Raw genomic sequence first — 20,961 nt, 5'->3', positions numbered from 1 at the left:
TCGGGAAGGACTAAGGGAATAGAGCTTTAAGGTTAATATATGGCTATTTGCTTTGTTTAAGAGTTATAAGAAGTGTTTTGAGTGAATTATATTTGCAATATTATCTGGCATAGTATAGCGCATCAAGGATTGATTGAGCATTATTGATGTATTAGGACTGTATAACCATTGAATTGTAATAACGTGTATAAGACAAAAAACAGAGTGATTTAATAAAAGCTTGAAACTTTGACAACTAGGCCAGATTAACGCCTTTGACACTCTCACTGAGCAGAAAGTGACCCTGGTTATAGGTTAAAGTGATTGCACTAAAGAATATTTCATTGTGTGGACAATAATATATCTTTGGAAAAGTCAATACATATATAACAATACTAGTTTCCAAGTGACTACTAGCTGTACTATAAAAACGTAAAGCTACTATTATACGTATTTCAGTGACAACCTGGTTGATTAACAATATTGGGATGTTAACAAGTGTTTTAATATGTATTTATGGATGTGGGACACAAAAAATAGGATGTTGCCCAAAATGCATTGCTCCAATAACTTTCAAAACATTGTTCTGAAGTTTATATTCTTAGGACAGATGAAACTACAGTTGAGTTGTTTGGAAGGATCACACAACACTATCTGTGGAGAAAAAAGACACAGCACACCAACATCAAAACCTCCTCCCAACTGTAAAGTATGGTGGAGGGAGGTTCATGGTTTGGTGCTGCTTTGCTGGCTCAGGGCCTGGACAACTATCATTAATGGAAAAATGAATTCTCAAGTTTATCAAGACATTTTGCAGGAGAATGTTAGGCTATCTGTCCACCAATTGAAGTTCAACAGAAGTTAGGTGATGCAACAGGACAACGACCCAAAACATAGAAGTAAATCAACAACAGAAATGCTTCAACAGAAGAAAATATGCCTTCTGGAGTGGCCCAGTCAGTCCTGACCTCAACCTGATTGCGATGCTGTGGCATGACCTCAAGAGAGCAGTACACACCAGACATCCCAAGAATATTGCTGAAATGAAACAGTTTTGTAAAGAGGAATGGTCCAACATTTCTCCTGACCGTTGTGCAGGTCTGATCCGCAACTACAGAAAATGTTTAGTTGAGGTTATTGCTGCCAAAGCCAGTTATTCAATCCAAGAGTTCACATACTTTTCCCACCCTGTACTGTGAATGTACACTGTGTTCAATAAATACTTGTTTTTTTTACCTCTATTTATTTTATATTTTTTATATTTTTTTATATTTTACCCCCAATTTCGTGGTATCCAATTGTTTTAGTAGCTAATATATTGTCTCATCGCTACAACTCCCGTACGGGAGTCATGTGAAAGTCATGTGTCCTCCGATACACAACCCAACCAAGCCGCACTGCTTCTTAACACAGTGCCATCCAACCCGGAAGCCAGCCGCACCAATGTGTCGGAGGAAACACCGTGCACCCGGCCCACCACAGGAGTCGCTGGTGCGCGATGAGACAAGGATTTCACTACCGGCCAAACCCTCCCTAACCCGAACGACGATAGGCCAATTGTGCGTCGCCCCACGGCCGGTTACGACAGAGCCTGGGCGCGAACCCAGAGTCTCTGGTGGCACAGCTGGCGCTGCAGTACAGCGCCACCCGGGAGGCCTTTTTTTACCTTTATTTAGCTAGGCAAGTCAGTTAAGAACATATTCTTATTTTCCATGACAGCCTAGGAACAGTGGGTTAACTGCTTTGTTCAGGGGTAGAACAACAGATTTTTACCTTGTCAGCTCAGGGATTCGATCTTGCAACGCTCTAACCACTAGGCTACCTGCCACCCCACGGCATGAGAACATAAACATTTTTGTGTGTTCTTAGTTTAAGCAGACTGTGTTTGTCTATTGTTGTGAGCTAGATGAAGATCAGATCAAATTTTATAACCAATTTATGTAGAAATCCGGGTATTTCCAAAGGGTTCACATACTTTTTCTTGCCACTGTACACAACATGGGGCTATACTTTTGCTTAGACCCGGCAGACCTGGCACAATTAGCCACTATGCTAAGTACGACCAGCTGAGCACAAAATTATATCCAGCAACAGAATTCTGTATCAGCCAATTAAAATTGTCAGCGTAGTTGGACTTGATTCAACACTTTTTCACGAAAGTGCCCAGAAGTCCACCAGCACGTTCTGATAATCAAACTACGTAGATCACAAGAGGTATGTTACTGGACAAATAGTTCATAGCATAGAGCGCCATGCAGATTGGGATGGGTTTTTTTCTCCTTTGAAATGTACAATTACATTTATTGTGTTAGTGTGTTGAGAAGGGAAGTGCAGTCAAGTGCGGAAGGTGTAGGTGCAGGATTCTGGAGCACTTATTCGGGAGCACTGCATTTTAGAAGTTTAGGATGATTAATATCATAGCTGATGATGGTGTTCCTATTGAGCGGTTTGCGAAAAAATGGTAATTTCAAGAGCATCGCCATCGCTTTAAAAAAAATTGTACGGTTGAGGAAATTTACAGACGAAATACAATGCTCTTCTGTAAATGATAAATGGGGTTAGTAGAGTTGTCCTTAAAAAAAAAGTGAATTTAACGCTCCAGATAAAGTTCAGAATGACCCACTTTCATCTGTACAACATCTATAGATCTTCATCGCTATACTGATAATGACGTATTTGGGTGTTTTTGGAGCCTTTGTTCATGTTTATTTGTGCCTCTGCAGCTGTAGAACGAGCGTGAAAAAGTTTATCGCTAGTGGATAAGTTTCTCAAATCAAAGTGAAATTGTTAAAAAAGTGTCTGCACACTTCTGTAACATGGCATTTACCTTAAAAATAGAATTATGTTGAAAAAGGGAACTTGTCCTTTAATTCAAAGGTTCTTTATCGGGCAAGAGTTCTCCATGGACCTTAAGCACTGAGGAAGAACCATTTAAGAACCTTTATTTCTGTCTGTGTTGGCTGGCACAACTGTGAAACCAGGCACGTGCCCAAAAGGGGCAGGAGTGAGGTATAAAAATAACAAGTCAGCGCATCCCACCATGACCATACACTTCTTAAGAAGATGATTATAGTCTCTGTCTCAACTGTACTTAGGCAGATCCTCTCTCAATCTCTATCTTGAACATGAGAGCCCAATTCCGGGGAGTTCTCACCTTGGCGCTCATGGTCGCCGTGTGCGCATTGCTCTATGTGCTCCTGTATGGACAAATCTCTGATCATAGCATCGGGTATGTATTCTGCACCAACAAATAGCAATATATCTGACTTGTTTAGCTCGTCAACGGACGGTATTTAGCCTTTAAGATTACACATTGTGGGGGACATTCACAACAAGGATAAAAACTCACAAGTAAAACTCAAACTCAATCATATTTTTTTCTTGTTCCAATTGTTGTATTTGATGCCTATTTGAGGCATTTGACCACATAAATATAAATGAAAATTAGTTAATTACAGTGCACATATTACTGTGTAATTGAGTATATTCATTCTTACACTAATTGTACAGTACAGCAGTAACCATAACCCTGCAGTGTACTTTGTGTAAAACATTATTGATTACAATACTTGTTGAACTGTACTTTCATTAATACTTACATATTAATAATGACATGTATTAATGGATAATAATTATTACTGTTTGATTTGATCATAATGTCCCAAAAAAGAGGTGAAATGATGAAGGGAAACTGATGTTTTCTGATACTTTCAAAATACATTTGTAGCCCAACATTTTTCTCTATGGTTTTATCTGAAAAATATATATTTTTGGTAGTAAAATATTGTCATTATTGTGTGTATGGATCCTATCGTTCCGTTGATAGAATCCTAGAATTACATGACATCAGTGCATGTCTAAGTGAAAATTCGACCTCAGTGGAAGTTAGGATTTACCTCTGAAGTCTCTTAAAATTGGCCAGCTAAAGGGACATTTTATCGTATTCATAATTTCTTCGCACCATAATAGTGTTTCAATGTAACCTATAAATCTGAATCTAAAATTGTATAACTGAAAAAACAAAGATGTTCTGTACTCAAAAAGATAAGAAGAATATATAATGAGAAAACCCCCTATGATGTCATCTTTTATATTGTTTAGCTATTTTCAAAAACTACAACTAGCTCCTCGGGGAGGGCGTCTCTGCGAAACGAATTGTCCTTGTAAAAATACAACAGGAGATGTTTTTACGGCTGGATCCGGGTCTGCACACAAGGAGACCCCCATGCTCCGGCTGCAAAAAAAGGACTTCAAGCAATATCCCATCTGGGCTTCTGAGGATGTTTATGTCCGGGACAAGCAAAAGAGGCAGATGGTAAGCCTGTGTGTGTTAGAGTAGACCGTCACTGGTCAAGGATATGCAAATCATTCACAAATATCCTAGATAAACTGTGTGTGTGTGTGTGTGTGTGTGTGTGTGTGTGTGTGTGTGTGTGTGTGTGTGTGTGTGTGTGTGTGTGTGTGTGTGTGTGTGTGCCAGACCTGTCCCCAGTCTCTGAGGAACTCCCAGAACACAGGCTTCAAGCAGGCCTTTATACCAGACATCCAGATGTACCTCCACGGAGAACTACTCAACGTGTCAGAGTGGAACAGACTAGCCTACTTCAATAACCCCTTTGGCTTTATGGACTACACTAACTACACAGGTGTGTGTGTCCAGGAGTAGAACTATCATTTGTCAGGCAGCTCAGCTCATAGAGCCAACTCCCTCTCCAGCTGTGTAGACTTTTGAATATGAGATATAATGACACCTACTTTCATTATTGACAGTGCCTTTGACTTTATTGACTTTATTATTTTTCATTTTTCCTCATTTTGTTATGTTGCAGCTTTAATCTAAAATGGATTCATTTAATAAATACATTTAAATAAAATGTTTTAAAAACTGAAATACCTTATTTACATAAGTATTCAGACCCTTTGCTATGACACTCGATATTGAGCTCAGGGGTGCATCCTCTTTCCATTGATCATCCTTGAGATGTTTCCACAACTTTATTGTAGTCCACCTGTGGTCAATTCAATTGATTGGACATGATTTGGAAAGGCACATAACTGTCTACAGTTGAAATTGGAAGTTTACATACACTTAGGTTGGAGTCATTAAAACTTGTTTTTCAACCACTACACAAATGTCTTGTTAACAAACTATAGTTTTGGCAAGTCGGTTAGGACATCTACTTTGTGCATGACACAAGTAACTATTCCAACAACTGTTTACAGACAGATTATTTCACTTATAATTCACTGTATCACAATTCCAGTGGGTCAGATGGAAAATTCCAGAAGATTATGCCATGGCTTTAGAAGCTTCTGATAGGCTAATTGACATAATGTGAGTCAATTGGAGGTGTACCTGTGGATGTATTTCAAGGCCTAGCTTCAAACTCAGTGCCTCTTTGCTTGACATCAAGGGGAAATTAAAAGAAATCAGCCAAAACCTCAGAAAAAAATTCCAGACCTCCACAAGTCTTGTTCATTATTGGTAGAATTTCCAAACGGCTGAAGGTGCCACATTCATCTGTACAAATAATAGTACGCAAGTATAAACACCATGGGACCACGCAGCTGTCATACCGCTCAGGAAGGAGACGCATTCTGTCTCCTAGAGAGGAACGTACTTTAGTGCGAAAAGTGCAAATCAATCACAGAACAACAGCAAAGGACCTTGTGAAGATGGAGAAAACAGGTACAAAAGTATCTATATCCACAGTCAAATGAGCCCTATATCAACATAACCTGAAAGGCCGCTCAGCAAGGAAGACGCCACTGCTCCAAAACCGCCATAAAAAAAGCCAGACTACAGTTTGCAACTGCACATGGATACAAAGATCATACTTTTTGGAGAAATGTCCTCTGATCTGATGAAACAAAAATAGAACTGTTTGGCCAAAATGACCATTGTTATGTTTGGAGGAATAAGGGGGAGGCTTGCAAGCCGAAGAACAACATCCCAACCATTACGCACGGGGGTGGCAGCATCATGTTTTGGGGGTGCTTTGCTTCAGGAGGGACTGGTCCACTTCACAAAATAGATGGCTTCATGAGGAAGGAAAATTATGTGGATATATTGAAGCAACATCTCAAGACATCAGCCAGGAAGTTAATTGAGTGTATGTAAACTTCTGACCCCCATGGAATGTGATGAAAGAAAAAAAAGCTGAAAGAAACCATTCCTCTCTACTATTATTCTGACATTTCACATTCTTAAAATAAAGTGGTGATCCTAACTGACCTAAGCCAGGGAATTGTTACTAGGATTAAATGTCAGGAATTGTGAAAAACTGAGTTTAAATGTATTTGGCTAAGGTGTATGTAACCTTCAGACATCAACTATACATAAGGTCCCAAAATTGACAGTGCATGTCAGAGCAAAAACCAAGCCATGAGGTCGAAGGAATTTTCCGTGGAGGTCTGAGACAGGATTGTGTCGAGGCGCAGATCTGGGGAAGAGTACCAAAACATTTCTACAGCATTGAAGGTCCCCAAGAACACAGTGGCCTCCATCATTCTTAAATGGAAGAAGTTTGGAACCAGCAAGACTCTTCATAGAGCTGGCCGCCCGGCCAAACTGAGCAATCGGGGGAGAAAGGCCTTGGTCAGGGAGGTGACCAAGAACTCGATGGTTCCTATGACAGAGCTCTAGAGTTTATCTGTGGAGATGGGAGAACCTTTCAGAAGGACAACCATCTCTGCAGCACTCCACCAATCCGGCCTTTGTGGTAAAGTGGCCAGACGGAAGCCACTCCTCAATGAAAGGAACCTGCTTGGAGTTAGCCAAAAGGCACCTAAAGACTCTGATCATGGGAAACAAGATTCTCTGGTCTGATGAAACCAAGATTGAACTCTTTGGCCTGAATGCCAAGCGTCTGGAGGAAACCTGGCACCATCCCTACGGTGAAGCATGGTGGTTCCAGCATCATTCTGTGAGGAGGTTTTTCAGAGGCTGGGACTGGGAGAATAGTCAGGATCGAGGGAAAGATGAACGGAGCAAAGTACAGAGAGATCCCTGATGAAAACCTGCTCCAGGGTGCTCAAGACCTCAGACTGGGGCACAGATTCACCTTTCAACAGGACAACGTCCCTAAGCACACAGCAAAGCAATGCAGGAGTGGCTTTGGGACAAGTCTAAATGTCCTTTAGTGGCCCAGCTAGAGCCCGGACTTGAACCCAATCAAACATCTCTAGAGAGTCCTGATAGTAGCTGCACAGAAACACTCCCCATTCAATCTGCCAGAGCTTGAGAGGATCTGCAGAGAAGAATGGGAGGAACTCCCCAAATACAGGTGCGCCAAGCTTGTAGCGTCGTACCTAAGACTCGAGGCTGTAATCGCTGCCAAAGGTGTTTCAACAAAGTACTAAGTGAAGGGTCTAAATACTTATGTAAGTGTGATATTTCTGTTTTTATTTTTTTTAAATGTATTAGCAAACATTTCTAAAAACCTGTTATTGCTCTGTCATTATGGGGTATAGTGTGTAGATTTATGAGGGGAAAAAACGATTTAATACATTTTAGAATAAGGCCTTAACCTAACAAAATGTTGAAAAAGTCAAGGGGTCTGAATACTTCCCGAAGGCACTGTATCCTTTGGTACTTATCATACCTGGCTAGATCACAAAATAATACAGCCTTAAAGAGGGCATGTCTACATTGGCTAAAGGAGTGCATTGGGCTTATTACCGCCCAGTAGTAAAATGACACGTGACCGCTGAGTTACAGTAATCTCCTTTAATGCACTCTGGCCATGTGTTGGTAGTACCCAACTCGCTAAACAATCATCGGGTCACTTTTGGTTGGGTATTCAGGGCTCTGTGGTCCCTCTAACCACTCTGACATCACTGCAAATACAATGGAAAATCACACCAAACACTTCAAACTCACCGTGATTGATCAATTTGAAGAAAGAAGTTCAACCTCAGATTGAAACTGAGTGGAAAACATAGGAGTTGTGGATGTTGTTTCAAAGCCTAACAGCTAAAGCCTAACAGAAGGAAATGGACAGCTTTCTAAGGGGATTTATTCATTCAAAACACCCATACCCATATTAGAGCTTATGCATATGCGTAGGCCCAAGCTCTTGTAATCGCCTTTGAGTATGGTCAGTATTATTATTACTGGATGTACTGTTTAGCTTAATGCTACTCTTCAAACATTCTATCCGTGAGTCTGGGAGACAACATATATGCCTAGGCGATGTTGTTGGTTGGTTCGTTCATTGATTGTGCAGGGCGACTTATAGAGTTACCCTACAATTACAGTGAATTTGTATTTGATTTGGAATGGCCTAATACTAGGGCATTATCTTTAGTGACAGAATATCTCACCACCTTGCATTTCCATCTCCCTTCTCCTTCATTCCTTTCTCGAGTGCGCAAAGACAGGGACTGTCAACAGTGTAATGAAATATGTTTTGTTGTGAAAACATGTTACTATTGATGTTCCCAAACAGATTTCACTTGGTTCCCAAATTAAAATCTGGGTAGCTGCAGGAACAGGGTTGGAAAGCCCATGGCATACAGAGTTTTGGCGGAATATCACCTTTCACGCACGGAGAGGCAACATTGCCCCTCAAACAGTTGTTGATGTGTGGAGTGAAATAACCAGAGTAGCCTGCTGTGCACTAGTGAAAAGAGAACCTGTGAATAAGTGCCTCCATTTGCTATTCCAGTGCATATGGACAGGGGTGCAACTTTCACTGGGGACAGGGGGGGCGTTCTGAAATTGCATTCTTGTCCCCCCCCAGTTTTCAGGACCATGTGGATGCCTCCGAGCAGACGGGCTGGCTGCTTGGCGTGTTAATCCGACTGGGTAAAAATATTATAATAACTAAAAACACAAATATTATGTCCCTCCCACATCTAAAACCAAAGATGCACCCTTGCATGTGGATGGCATGTATTTTTTCCCCTGCCAGTGTTCCTGTCCATTTAATAATGGGACATTCTAAATAAAAAACGAATTTTACATATTAGTAAAAACAAGATAAAATTGAGAATATTCTGATGGTGGAAAAATATGATCACTTGATGAGAGAACAGTGTGTGCACCCTGAGGCAAGGAACAAAGCTTTTTTTCCCGACATTCTCAAATGCTCATTAGCCTAAAGTTACATCATGCAGCCCATTAACACTATCGTTCAAAAGTTTGCGGTCACTTAGAAATGTCCATGTTTTTGAAAGAATAGCACATTTTTCGGCCATTAAAATAACATCAAATTGATCAGTGTAGACATTGTTAATGTTGTAAATGACTATTGTAGCCGGAAACGGCTGCTTTTTTAAAATGGAATATCCTCATAGGTGTACAGAGGCCCATTATCAGCAACCATCAATCCTGTGTTCCAATGGTACGTTGTGTTAGCAAATCCAAGTTGATCATTTTAAAAGGCTAAGTGATCATTAGAAAACTATTTTGCAATTATGTTAGCACAGCTGAAAACAGCCTACACCAGTCTCAACATCAACAGTAAAGAGGCGACTCCGGGATGCTGGCCTTCTAGGCAGAGTTGTACGAGATCTTCAGTTTCTTGGCAATTTCTCGCATGGAATAGCCTTCATTTCTCTGAACAAGAATAGACAGATGAGTTTCAGAAGAAAGTGCTTTGTTTTCTGGCCATCAGCTGCTTGCTTGCACAGTATTTATGGAGGCCTGTCCACGCTGAACTGTTTATGTTAATTAAAGGTAAATTACCGTGAGACCGGCAGTCTTTCGCATGACAATAACCGGCTGATAAAATACAGCCACAGCCCTAGGTGTGCAGCCTCAGGAATATGACATAAAGATAGAAACAGCAAGACAGAGAATGGAAAAAGCAAGTGGCATATGCATTTGATTTCCCAAAGGAAGTCCTTTGCTTAAAGCTGCTATATGTAACTTTTGGGGTGACCCCACCAAAAACACATAGAGTTGTGAGTTATAAATCTGTCATTCTTATTAAAAGCAAGTCTAAGAAGTGGTAGATCTCTTCTAAGTTTCCATTTCTATAGTTCCCTTTCTTAAGTTACATGTTTGCTACTTTCAGTTTTGTACAGTGGCACGTATTCATGGATGCCAAGGGAAGTCAGGCTGCCCCAAACAATTGACAAAATAAAGAAAGAAAAAACTGAGTGAGCTCAACTGTGAACGGTCCTGCCGCACCAAAAAAACATTATAAAAGGAAGCCAGTTTGGATTTGGCTTCCCTCCAATCACATCAAATTGAGAGCAATATGTAGCTAGACTAAGACTAATGTTAACTAGCTAACGTTGCCCATGAAAGGAAGGTAGGGTAGCGAGCAAGCATTTTAGCCAGGTAGCCTAGAACAAAAAGGAATAAAAGTGTGTCCTGTATGTTTCGTCAACATGAAAGAGAGGAGGATGGAATTGGTCTTTCTCCACAAGTAGGGTGAGTCAACAACTTTTTTCTACTTCACGAACACAGAAATCTAAAACATGGACAGCCACATCATATTTAGCTTATGTGGATAGGACTAAATCATTTTGGGGATCTTTTAATTGTCTCTGTATTAGACTAAGTGATTTGATGATGTTGAAATACTGAATTTGAAACGGTGCTGAAATAGTGGAGTTAGCTCCTGTTTTTATTTAGACTTGGTTCTAAATCAATAGTTGTTTAATAGTCCAGAAATGTCAGAAACATTAACTTGCTTGACCGTGCTGTAGGTCATGTAAAGGTTTGTTACATGCAATATGTTTTGTGGACTTCACCAGACAGATGTTGCTCTCTAGTTTTGTAATGAAACAAAGGTGTGGTTGAATTTATTCTTATTTAATTGATTGTCTCAGCCTTAGGCCGATATATCACGGTGGCATATGAACTAACAGGTTATAGAGCAAAGAACGCAATTATTATTAACACAGGTTGTAATAAGGCATTTTCTTCCATGCTTGGCTTCACCAGTGATTTTACCAACACACCGTTAAGTACACCAGCGTACACCATATTCAAACAGCTGGAAATACAGTATTTTTTCTTATGGAAAATATATTTCACAGCGGATTAGATGGTACAATGATTCTCTATACCATAGTTTCTTGTTTTGTCACACAAACTGAAATTAGGCAAACTATTAGAATTTTAGCAACCAGGAAATGGTTGAGCGATTTCTGCATATTGCACTTTTAAAGGGACACTGCAATGAAAAATGGGAAATAAAACTATTGGCTATGGTTTCCCTTCAGGTTCTGGTCATTTATTCAACCTTCTGTGCTTGTTTCTATTATTCAAGTGACTTTTGCGCATTTTAACATTTGAGCAATGTTTGACACATTTGGAATCTCTACCCTATAGGCCCTTTTGGTCCATGTCATAGTGCCTTGTATGCATGCTGGACCAGTTTGACTGGATGTTTTAACTCCATGTATCTTGGAAACTCCAGAAGCGTCATGAGACCGTTCAGATCAAGTTAACTTTATTCTAAAACTGAATAAAACCGTCTTGTCTCGGCTGTTGTATCTGTACCGGACTTTTTCCGGATTTTTACTGCAGCCTATGCAATGTAAAGTGTCAGAGTTTATTTTCATCAACGAGCCAATGGTTTATTTACTGTTTCTACTGGTATGTAGATCTACTTGACCTTTATTATTAAGACATTGTGAATGGAGTGGTTACAAAGTATTTCCAAAGTGGCCCTTTATTGAATCCCCCAAAAATAGGTTTTGTATCTGTGTGTTTACAGAGATAAAGGCAGTGGTGGATCTGATTCCCAAGCCCAGAGAGCCCCTGCTCTTGCCACGGGGAAACCCTGGGTGTATACGCTGTGCTGTGGTGGCAACAGGAGGAATACTCAACGGCTCTAGGATGGGCAAGGAGATAGATGCTCACGACTATGTGTTCCGGTCAGTGGGGCCATTGTGGTCTGTGTGTGTGTGGTGTGTGTCTCTGTGTGTGTGTCTCTGTGTGTGTTGCTGTGAGTGCATGCATCAGCACATTGCAATGTACAGTAGAAACAAAATGCACCAATCAGGAAGGATAAAAAGCTAAGCTAATTAAAACAAACATGTTGATATTAACGTTTCAGCTATAACCTATTTTTGGTTCTGGATCATGACTTTGTGTTTGAAGTCAGGAGATAGACTCCCATGAGAATAAAAAGGGTTGTGAGTTTAACTGCTGGCCGTACTCCTGGCAAGCACTGGAGGTGTTCATCACAGTAGGGCTTTAGTCCCAGCCTTAGTGAATTACTATAACACCAACAGGATAGTCCATATAACTTTATTTTCTCCAGTATGTTCGCTACATCAAATATTTGTTGTACTTTGTTTTATTAAGGTAGGGTTACAGTATGTTTGGAATGGGATTTATTCAGCAACACACACACATAGACATACAGAATAACACACATACATCTCAAGCGTTTAGTTTACAATATTGCTATCTGGACGTTGTCACTCTCTCCGCCCTGGAGCCACCATTTTCTTTTATCTGGCAGGGTCCATTTGTGTCAGGGAGGGAAGGGATATGAGACACACACCTTTTAAGTGCATTGTGGGATTGGCTGGGATGCTGATGGGGACTGACTGCCTAGAAATGTCTGCTTGCTTAGCCTGAAGCATTGCGGGTGAATGAAAGGACTGATGTAAACTTTTCAGGGGCAGAATGGTCGCCATGTTAGCTGGGCTGCTCCACTGGTTCACCTGGTCTGACTTTGTAAAGGTTATTAAAGGATTTCGGACTGTGGAGCCTGTGGAAATAGGGCTGAATGAACGATTATGAGCTCATACATAGATTAGTAGGTTGAATCGCATTAGAATGATACAGACACAGTCAGAATCTGATATTGCCAATTAGGATTAGACATGTTACAATATAGACAACACAACTGTTATGTGTGCATCATACTTACCAGTTATCATGATCGTGTCAATGTAATGGAGGTGGTCAACATTTGCGTGATGAGTGATGACAAACCTTGCCTTTCTCTTCCTGTCTCTGTCCCTGTTCCTGTCTCTGTCAGGATGAATGGTGCCGTAACCAAGGGTTACGAGGAGGATGTAGGCAACAGAACCTCGGTCTACGTTCACACCGCCCACTCCATCACCCAGTCTCTTCTCATATTCAAGAAATACGGCTACAACAGTGCACCGCATGACAAGGTAGGTAACCGAAGTGCTGCTGCTGTACTGACACGAGACTACAGTGACTTTTTAAAGGTTCATGACTGAGATGGTATTAAGTTCTCACTGTAATGGGGACATTTAAGATCAATAAAGTTCATATTTTCAGTTTAGAGTGCAACACAATGTTAAGCATATTTCTATGTTTTCCCTTTCTGTTTTACACGTGATTTCCAGTGTTCTGTTTGTGACACTAGGTGCAACTTGATGGTCACTAGACTTGAAGCTGAATGTTATGGATTGTTCTCTTATCTGTTGATAGCGATTGACGCCAGACTGGAGGACCAAGTTCAAGGACCAAGGACATACTGATTATTCACTGTTGGTTTGTCTTCTGTGGAAGAACACAGTGTGGTTCTGTAGCAGATGACAAAGTCCCTGCCTTATGTTTTGACTTCCTACAAGCCTGTCGGGCTGGTGTTTACAGAACAGTTGTTTGCTGATTAGGATATAAGGGTCTTCTCAGAGAAGGCCAGTTAGACATTTTCTCTGCTTCTCTGGTGTAGGTGTCTCCCTGTTGCAACTAATAAACCGGATTGATTTTTTTTATTGATTTAATCTGCGACTGCTCTGCTCTTTAGGCCACATGGAAATTCCTATTACACTCACACACACTCACGCACCCACACGTAGGCATGCACAGACACATACTGCTGAGTGCTGAGTGTGCCTGTTCTGTGCAGGGTATAAAGTATGTGCTGATTCCAGAGGGGCTGAGGGATTTCCAGTGGCTAAAGGGTCTATTGGGGAGGACAACTGTCTCTGATGGACCCTACAGGAACAGACGGTAAGCCTGTGACGTGGTCTCACACACTGACACTCTTTGCTCTCACGACTATCTATTGGTCCATTGTGCCAGGCAAGCTCAGCTAAAGTCATTTTTAGATTTAAAATAGTTTTTGAACCCAGTTCTGACGCATGCACGCACACGCACACACACACACGCACACGCACGCACACACACACACACACACACACACACACACACAAACACACTGCTCAGTGTTGTGTTTGCTGTCTTATCTGCAGACCGTGGATGCAATACTCAGGAGAGTTTGATGAGAACCGCTTCTATGTTCTTCACCCTGACTTCCTCAGATACGCCCGTAACAGGTATAACAAACAGCGTCCAATAACAGTTGTATGAAAGGAGAGAAGGCTAGCCCTCTGCTTGAGGAGGATGCAATAGGTCCTAGTGTAGCCTAGGTACCAGTCTGTTTCAGCTCTCTTGCCAACTCCATATGGAATTGTCTTCTCTAGCAATGACACGGTGTACAAGGAGTGAAATGGTAGCCAAACAGACTAGTACCCAGACTAGTCCTAGTGGCCTTCAACACACATACGGTTAAGGAATTGCCAGCTACTTTGTGGCATATTCAATGTGGTCAATTCTGGCTCTGTTGATAGGGCACGGTGCTAGCAATCCCATGACTGTGTGTTCAATTCTCACTGGGACCACACATGTGAAACTGTATGCACGCATTACTCTAAATTGCTATGGATAAAAGTGTCTGCTTAATGGCTTAAATTATTTTTAAGGAGACACACAACATAGAAATTACTAGTATAGTAATGGCGCCAAGTCAGCTACAGTAGCTTCAGAAAGTATTCACATCCCTTGACTTTCTCCACATTTTGTTGTGTTACAGCCTGAATTTAACATTTATTCAATTTAGATTTGTTTTGTCACTGGCCTATACACAATACCCCATAATGTCAAAGTGGAATTATGGTTTTTGAAAATTTTCCGAATTAAAAATGAAAAGCTGAAATGTCTTGAGTCAATGAGTATTCAACCCCTTTGTTATGGCATGCCTAAATAAGTTCATGAGTTAAAATTTGCTCAACAAGTCACATAATAATGGACTCTGTGTGCCTTAATAGTGCTTAGCATGATTTTTGAATGACAACCTCATTTCTATATTCCACACATACAATTATCTGTAAGGTCCCTCAGTTGAGCAGTGAATTTCAAACACATATTCTATCACAAAGACCAGGGAGGTTTTCCAATGCCTCGCAATGCGACTTGAAAATGGTTGTCTAGCGATAATCAGCATCCAATTTGACAGGGCTTGACATTTTTTTAAAATTAGTTATGGGAAAATATTGTACAATCCAGGTGTGCAAAGCTCTTAGAGACTTAATTTATGTTTTCACTTTTTCATGTTTTATTGTGTGTAGATAGGTGATAATTATTTTTGTAATGCATTTTGAATTCAGGCTGTAACACAACAAAATGTGGAATAAGTCAAAGGGCGTGAATACTTTCTGAAGGCGGTGTAGGTAGAACCACGTGATCACATAGTGCATGCAGTGCAGTACAGCACTCGCTTCTATGTTACAGTTGAAGTCGGAAGTTTACATACACCTTAGCCAAATACATTTAAACTCAGTTTTTCACAATTCCTGACATTTAATCCTCGTAAAAATTCCCTGTCTTAGGTCAATTAGGATCATCACTTTATTTAACAAATGTGACATGTCTGAATAATAGTAAAGAGAATGATTTATTTCAGATTTTATTTCTTTCATCACATTCCCAGTGGGTCAGAAGTTTACATTCAATTAGTCAACACTCAATTAGTATTTGGTAGCATTGCCTTTCAATTGTTTAACTTGGGATAAACGTTTCAGGTAGCCTTCCACAAGCTTCTCACAATAAGTTGGGTCAATTTTGACCCATTCCTCCTGACAGAGCAGGTGTAACTGAGTCAGGTTTGTAGGCCTCCTTGCTCACACACACTTTTTCAGTTCTGCCCTCAAATTCTCTATAGGATTGAGGTCAGGGATTTGTGATGGCCACTCCAACTGACTGATGTCTGACTGATGCCTGACAGATGTCTTGAGATGTTGCTTCAATATATCCACATAATTTTCCATCCTCATGTAGCCATCTATTTTGTGAAGTGCACCAGTCCCTCCTGCAGCAAAGCACCCCCACAACATGATGCTGCTACCCCCGTGCTTTATGGTTGGGATGATGTTCTTTGGCTTGCAAGCCTCCCCCTTTTCCTGCAAACATCACAATGGTCATTATGGCCAAACAGTTCTATTTTTGTTTCATCAGATCAGCGGACATTTCTCCAAAAAGTACTGTCTTTGCCCCCATGTGCAGTTGCAAACCGTAATCGGGCTATTTTATGGCGGTTTTGGAGCAGTGGCGTCTTCTTTGCTGAGCGCCTTTCAGGCTATGTCGATATAGGACTCGTTTCACTGTGGATATAGATACTTTGTACCTTTTTCCTCCAGCATCTTCACAAGGTCCTTTGCGGTTGTTCTGGGATTGATTTGCACTTTTCGAACCAAAGAATGTTCATCTCTAGGAGACAGAACGCGTCTCCTTCCTGAGCGGTATGACGGCTGCGTGGTGTTTATACTTGCGTACTATTGTTTGTACAGATGAACGTTGTACCTTCAGGCGTTTGGAAATTGCTCCCAAGGATCAACCAGACTTGTGGAAATCTTGGCTGATTTCTTTAGATTTTTCCAAGATGTCAAGCAAAGAGGCACCGAGTTTGAAGGTAGGCCTTGAAATGCATCCACAGGTACACCTCCAATTGACTCAAAAATGTCAGTTAGCCTATCAGAAGCTTCTAAAGCCATGACATCATTTTCCGGAAAATTCCAAGCTGTTTAAAGGCAGAGTCAACTTAGTGTATGTAAACGTCTGACCCACTGAAATTGTGATACAGTGAATTATAAGTGAAATAATCTGTCTGTAAACATGCACAAAGTAGATGTCCTTACCGACTTGCCAAAACTATAGTTTTTGTGGAGTGGTTGAAAAATGTGTTTTAATGACTCCAACCTAAGGTTATGTAAACTTCCTACTTCAACTGTACTTCTGAAATGAAACTGTGTGTGTATCTGTGCTCCTCATTCGTAGGTTCATGTGGTCCCAGGCGCTGAAGGGTTCTTATTGGGCTATATGCAGACCTACTAACGGAGCATTCACACTCTTCCTGGCCCTGCACACCTGTGATGTGGTTAGTCTGCACCACACACACACACACGCACACACACACACACATACACAAACACACAAACACACACACACACACACACACACAATTTCAATTTAGAAGTAACTTAGAAGCGAGTGCTGTACTGCACTACATCTACTGAATGTAATTACGTTGTTGTACATCGCTGACTTGGCGCCATGACTATGCTGAAACAGACCATTGAGTTATTTGATGGTCTTATTATGCTGGTCTTCTTTATTGAAATTGGGGCTCTAGTTTAAAGTAGTGCACAACAGTGTAAGAGGAACATGGTAGCATCTGAGATCATCTATCTCTACTTCTGCCCTGTCTCAGGTGGATGCGTATGGATTCATCACTGAGGACCACAGTAAATATCCTAACTACTATGCTGAGAGACACTCTAAAACCAGAGTCATCTTCTACGCTAATCACGACTACAACCTAGAGATCAAGACCTGGAAGAAACTACATGACACCAAGATCATCAGGCTTTATCAGAGACAGGAGAGCCCAGAGAGAAAGACAGGAAAGCCAACAGAACCATAAAACCCTGTCTGAGATGAGCAAAGATACATTGACATGTCATGTATCTTGTTACAAAATAAACTAAAGACCATTGCATTTATATCAGAATAAACAACAAAATACTGGTGCCAAGTAATGTATTTACTTGAAATGCATGTATTATCCATCCCATGCCATCAGGGGCAACAGTGAAAGCTGTTACCTTCAAGTAGGTTTAAGTTTTTCTCGGGCTTTGTGGACGGGGATGGCGAATAGGTATCTGCCTCAGGTGCCAAAGGTAGCACGCTCGAATCCAGCAATTGTTGTTTTAAGCCTATCCCAAACCTTCACTCTTACCTTAACCATTTGGAGTTCATGCCTAACCTTACAATTTCAGAGTTAATGCCTGAACTTAATTCTAACACTTACAATTCAAAGTTTATGCCTAAACTTAATTCTAACACTTACAATTCAAAGTTAATGCCTAAACTTAATTCTAACATTGACAATTCAGAGTTAATGCCTAAACTTAACCATAAATACTTACAAATTTGACTTTTGCAACAACTTTGAAATTTGACGTTTGAGAAACATGGACAAATGTTTATTTCTGACTTGAGACTGCGAGAGCTAGTTGACAAATAGCCAATAATACTGGTGCCAAGTAATGTATTTAATTCAAATACATGTAAAATACATTTGCAAGTAGCCCCTTTCTATATGGTTTGTGTTAACATTGCTTTAAAGTAATTAGTCAACATATTGTGACGTGGAATCTACATGGAAAATACATTGGATTTGGAAAAAGTAATCAACTGTTGTTTTGAGGGTGAAATTTCAACCATTGGGTTATGTCTTCATGGTAACCAAATTTCAACATACACAAACCTTGTATAGAATATATTGAATGTGTACCTTTAACCCTCATGGGAATTGGCCTATATAGCCTATTAAGTTTTTGTTAAGTTAACAAATTATATGTAAAATTCACATTTGCAAGTCAACCTAAAATAAATGTTAATGAATGCAATTAAACTATATAATCTCAACTGCAATCCAGGTAATTTGGTTGTGCTATTAGATGAAGCACAGAGATAACACATTAATATGTTGTATGAATAAACCAAATATCTGACATTGTATTCACATTTGAACATTGCTGTGCTTTTAAATGGTTGAAAGCGCAGTGATAGAGATTTGGGTGACTAAGCCAGAAATTGAACATTGTTTTTCCATTTGAAATTGATTGTGCTTTTAGATGGTTGAAAGCACATTGGAAACTCAATTAACTTTTCGCTGTCTTTTTGAGCGGGTGAATGTAGTTTGTAATCTCATTGATCAATGTCTCAGCCAAATATTACCAAATTATCCACTTTGAAATGACGTGTTGTGCCCTTTGGGAAATGTCACGTTTGAGGGGTGCACACGAATGCTCACAGCTCACAGCTAAAAACTAAATGCTGATAAAAACTAAATGCTGATATCGGGACCTTGACAAATTTAGCAGTGAGTATGTGAACACCATGAAAACACACAAGACTGATGGCTATGGCTATGGCTATGGCTATGGCTATGGCTATGCTATGGCTATGGCTATGGCTATGGCTATGGCTATGGCTATGGCTATGGCTATGCTCAACAAGTATATTATTATTCTGGCTTTATCTAGTTTTATTTGTGATATTTTACCTTGCCTCACTGGCTTGCTAACTTCCGAGGTAATCAATCCTCCGATGACATCTGTGATGTTGTAGACGATAACCACCGAGGTAAAGATAGTTTCAAGTTGGAACTTTGACGGATTTCAGACGGATTTTCACTCTTTCAGACCTCAATAGCTTTCAAACCACTTGAGCCACAGACTCCTAATAAGTGTCATGATGTTGGAAAAATTGTGCACAACATTGCTCAGGTCTTATTTTCACGATTTGGACATTAATTCACTTTCCAAAGCTAATAAACATGTGGAAATATGAGCAGCATTTTGTATTCCTAGTTGAACTAGTTAGGGAGCATAAACAAAGTACAAACTTTTTTACATTCAAATTTCTATAGCTCCTTGGTCATGTGACCTACTTGACTCAAACAAGGTTCAGAATGTCCACTGACTACCCTTCTATATTGCACACCCTTTGGTTTGTCCATTTTCATCTCACACATTTTTACATTATTTTTTCGAAATTTCAATAGCTCCTTGGTCATGTGACCTACTGACTTCAAACAAGGTTCAGAATGTACACTCAGTGGGCCTACACACCGCACACCCTTTAGTTTGTTCATTTTCATCTTACTCGATTTTACATTCATTTTTCAAAGTGAAAAACTTCAATCACTCCTTGGTCATGTGACCTACTGGACTCAAACAAACTTCAGAATGTCCACAGACTAGCCTTATATATTGCACACTCTTGTTTGTGTACGGTAAAATCAAGCAGTGTAAAATACATTTTTCATAGTTTTACATTTCAATAGCTCCTTGGTCATGTCAATTACACACCTAAGAAGCATGCAGTGGATATACATCCATATTGCATAACCTCTAGTCATGTAGCTTCTATATTGTTGTACATTAATATTAGTTTGACAATTAGGGGGTTCAGTCCAGTGTTGTGTTTACCCTTTTCTTTAATATTTATTGATAATAATTGGTAGTCCTAAGTTCTTATTTTCCCTGTTTTTTTTTTTTGCCACAGTATTTAACAGCGGTACACAATAGGGGAGGGACAGATAATATTTCCTTTTGTCGTTAATATCAACCATAAAGGAAAAGGGCAAAGTACTGTACAAGAGTCATGCTAATAATTGTCCAAAGCAGGGATGGAGAGTGAGCTAGTGAGATAGGCTGCAGTGGGTTTGCTGGGCAATACATATACTGAAAATGTAACCACAGTAATGGTGGCCATAAAATCAATGAATAAAAATGGAATATTGACAAATTAAACAGAAATTGTAGACCTTTAATCTTTTCTAACATGTCAACAGACACTTTACTTCAAATAAGTACAGAACATTTCACCGTGTTAACTTTCTCTTTATCCATGGTTGATGTACATGTCAGAGCCTCTTCAGTGTGGGTGGGGTATAGCATACATTTTCAACAACAAAGACTGCACTTCCAGTTTGTGTTCTTCACTCTGTTGAACTCTTTTGTCTTCATTCCTAGGCACAGCACATGGAACCACCGTTGGCATGAAAAACATTCAATCGAAAACAAAACAAAGCGTAACACGTTATAAATAATAACAAATTTCAATGCAGTATGACAAATTAGCCATACATTGTGTTATATCATAAATTGTCTTACATGTTTTGACTGTTGTCAAAAGATTCTAAACATGTTAAATAAAATTGCTAACTGTGGAAGGACCACCAG

General features: G+C 40.1%; 1 protein-coding gene across 1 annotated transcript; it reads left to right on the top strand.

The window, feature by feature from the left end:
• Positions 1 to 2,854: 2,854 nt before the first annotated feature.
• LOC115131502 (alpha-N-acetylgalactosaminide alpha-2,6-sialyltransferase 1-like) lies at positions 2,855 to 20,513 on the top strand. The gene is made up of 9 exons (XM_029663268.2): positions 2,855 to 3,208; positions 4,081 to 4,294; positions 4,460 to 4,625; positions 11,658 to 11,817; positions 12,936 to 13,074; positions 13,779 to 13,882; positions 14,125 to 14,208; positions 16,985 to 17,084; positions 17,418 to 20,513. Exons 1-9 carry the CDS (start codon positions 3,105 to 3,107, stop codon positions 17,628 to 17,630), a joined length of 1,284 nt encoding a protein of 427 aa, XP_029519128.1. The 5' UTR covers positions 2,855 to 3,104; the 3' UTR covers positions 17,631 to 20,513.
• The last annotated feature ends 448 nt before the right edge of the window (positions 20,514 to 20,961 follow it).

Source organism: Oncorhynchus nerka, linkage group LG7 (assembly GCF_034236695.1).
Source record: "Oncorhynchus nerka isolate Pitt River linkage group LG7, Oner_Uvic_2.0, whole genome shotgun sequence".
NCBI lineage: Eukaryota > Metazoa > Chordata > Actinopteri > Salmoniformes > Salmonidae > Oncorhynchus > Oncorhynchus nerka.
The sequence above is the reverse complement of the archived record's forward strand: the minus strand, read 5'-3'. Positions and strand labels throughout refer to the sequence as shown.